At 44.8% G+C, this 1,439-nt stretch overlaps 1 protein-coding gene across 1 annotated transcript; it reads right to left on the bottom strand.

Annotated features, from left to right (window-relative positions):
* Positions 1-928: 928 nt before the first annotated feature.
* Positions 929-1,203, bottom strand: PENARI_c211G03926 (uncharacterized protein; the record flags this gene model as incomplete). Its single annotated transcript, XM_022638152.1, has 2 exons — positions 929-957; positions 1,011-1,203. The coding sequence occupies 2 exons, from the start codon at positions 1,201-1,203 to the stop codon at positions 929-931; spliced, it is 222 nt and encodes a 73-aa protein (XP_022481992.1).
* Between the last annotated feature and the right edge of the window lie 236 nt (positions 1,204-1,439).

The raw sequence follows: 1,439 nt of genomic DNA, 5'->3' as shown, positions 1-1,439 counted from the left end.
CTTGCTTGATAGAATGGGAAGAGCCTACACATCAGGATTTAAGACCTGGGTTTGATCCTGCGAGTTTGAATACCAGACTCACTATGTTTTCAGAGCGGATTGGTATACTGGTGAGTAAACGCTCAATAGTGGACGGCTTAACGATTAGTCACTGGAGTTCACGATGCCTCCCGGAGGTGAAAATCATCCCATATATCATAAATTTCAGGTCATTAATAGCTACTCGGGTCTTGAAGAATCTTTTGGATCCACTCAATTTAGTGGTTTCCCGTGTTTGGTGCTGACACCATTTTTATGGGGAGCATCATAAAAGTAAACCGTTGACACACTTTCTAGAATCTTGTATTCCTCACCATCATCGTGTACCATTTCCATCAGCACTGCAGAGAACACATCGCCTGTCTCTACCTCTCCGGAAAGGTCCCACTGTGGCCTCACCTAACAGACAATTGGTACGTATCAGTCTGGAGAACACTGTGGATCGAAATCGTGTCGCGGTTGCTCTAGCTGTCAAGATGTGTCGACAAACCAACATAGGCCAGTCTTATCATCAATCCTCTGATTCGAATTACCCACAATCTGTAGATTATAAGCAAACGGAGATAAGCTTAGGTCAAACCGCATGGTGATCACTCAACCGAAATCCTTCATTGCTGTTGGGGGGGGGGCTGGGGGCTCTACATTTCGTTGATCCTCCACCGCTTACGTGTTGACTACTCTATTTCCGAAGAACAGGAGAGTGTAAATAGACAGAAGCAAAAGGTGTTTTTATCAAATCAGCATACTTGTTGGAGTAGGAAGCGAATGGCACGGGATGCTTGATGATTCTCTTTTCTTTGCTGTTTGATCATACCGCGCTGCCGTTTGTAGGTCTTTTCAAAATACTGTATGGCGGCTCCATCGTTCACTATAGTCTATGTTCAAGTGCTCATGTCCAATATAGTGGGAACCGGTACTCTGCAAAAAGTTAGTTTCCCAATGTTGCGTTACTAACAGTTTAGAACCCTTACCGGTCCATCTCTCGAGGTCATTCATAGCATCAGCATAGAGACTGTAAACAGTTTGCCTTTTCTCTTCCATCTCTTTGGCCGTTAAAAGCCCCTTCTTGACTTGGCGTCGGAAGCCTTTAGCCTGGCACGAAACATCTTTGTAATGCGCGATCTTAAGATCAAAGGCGTGAGACGACATCTGAACGCGGGACATCATCATCGCCTCCGTCATACGGTAATCTTCTCTCCACCTTTTCAAAAAGGATTCTGATTCAAAGGCCAAGCAATAGTCCTCCGCACGTTTCCAATCTGATTGCTGTTAGCAAGGCGTATTCATCATACGAACCATGTCTAGCCCGAGGTGAGAGATCTTTGCAATGCATTATTATAAACTGATGTGAAGGCAGCCAATTCTAGTGTGGTTTTCGGTTTTTTCCACTGCGAGTGGAT

This window comes from Penicillium arizonense (assembly GCF_001773325.1).
Source record: "Penicillium arizonense strain CBS 141311 chromosome Unknown PENARI_contig211, whole genome shotgun sequence".
Classification (NCBI taxonomy): Eukaryota; Fungi; Ascomycota; class Eurotiomycetes; order Eurotiales; family Aspergillaceae; genus Penicillium; species Penicillium arizonense.
The sequence above is the reverse complement of the archived record's forward strand: the minus strand, read 5'-3'. Positions and strand labels throughout refer to the sequence as shown.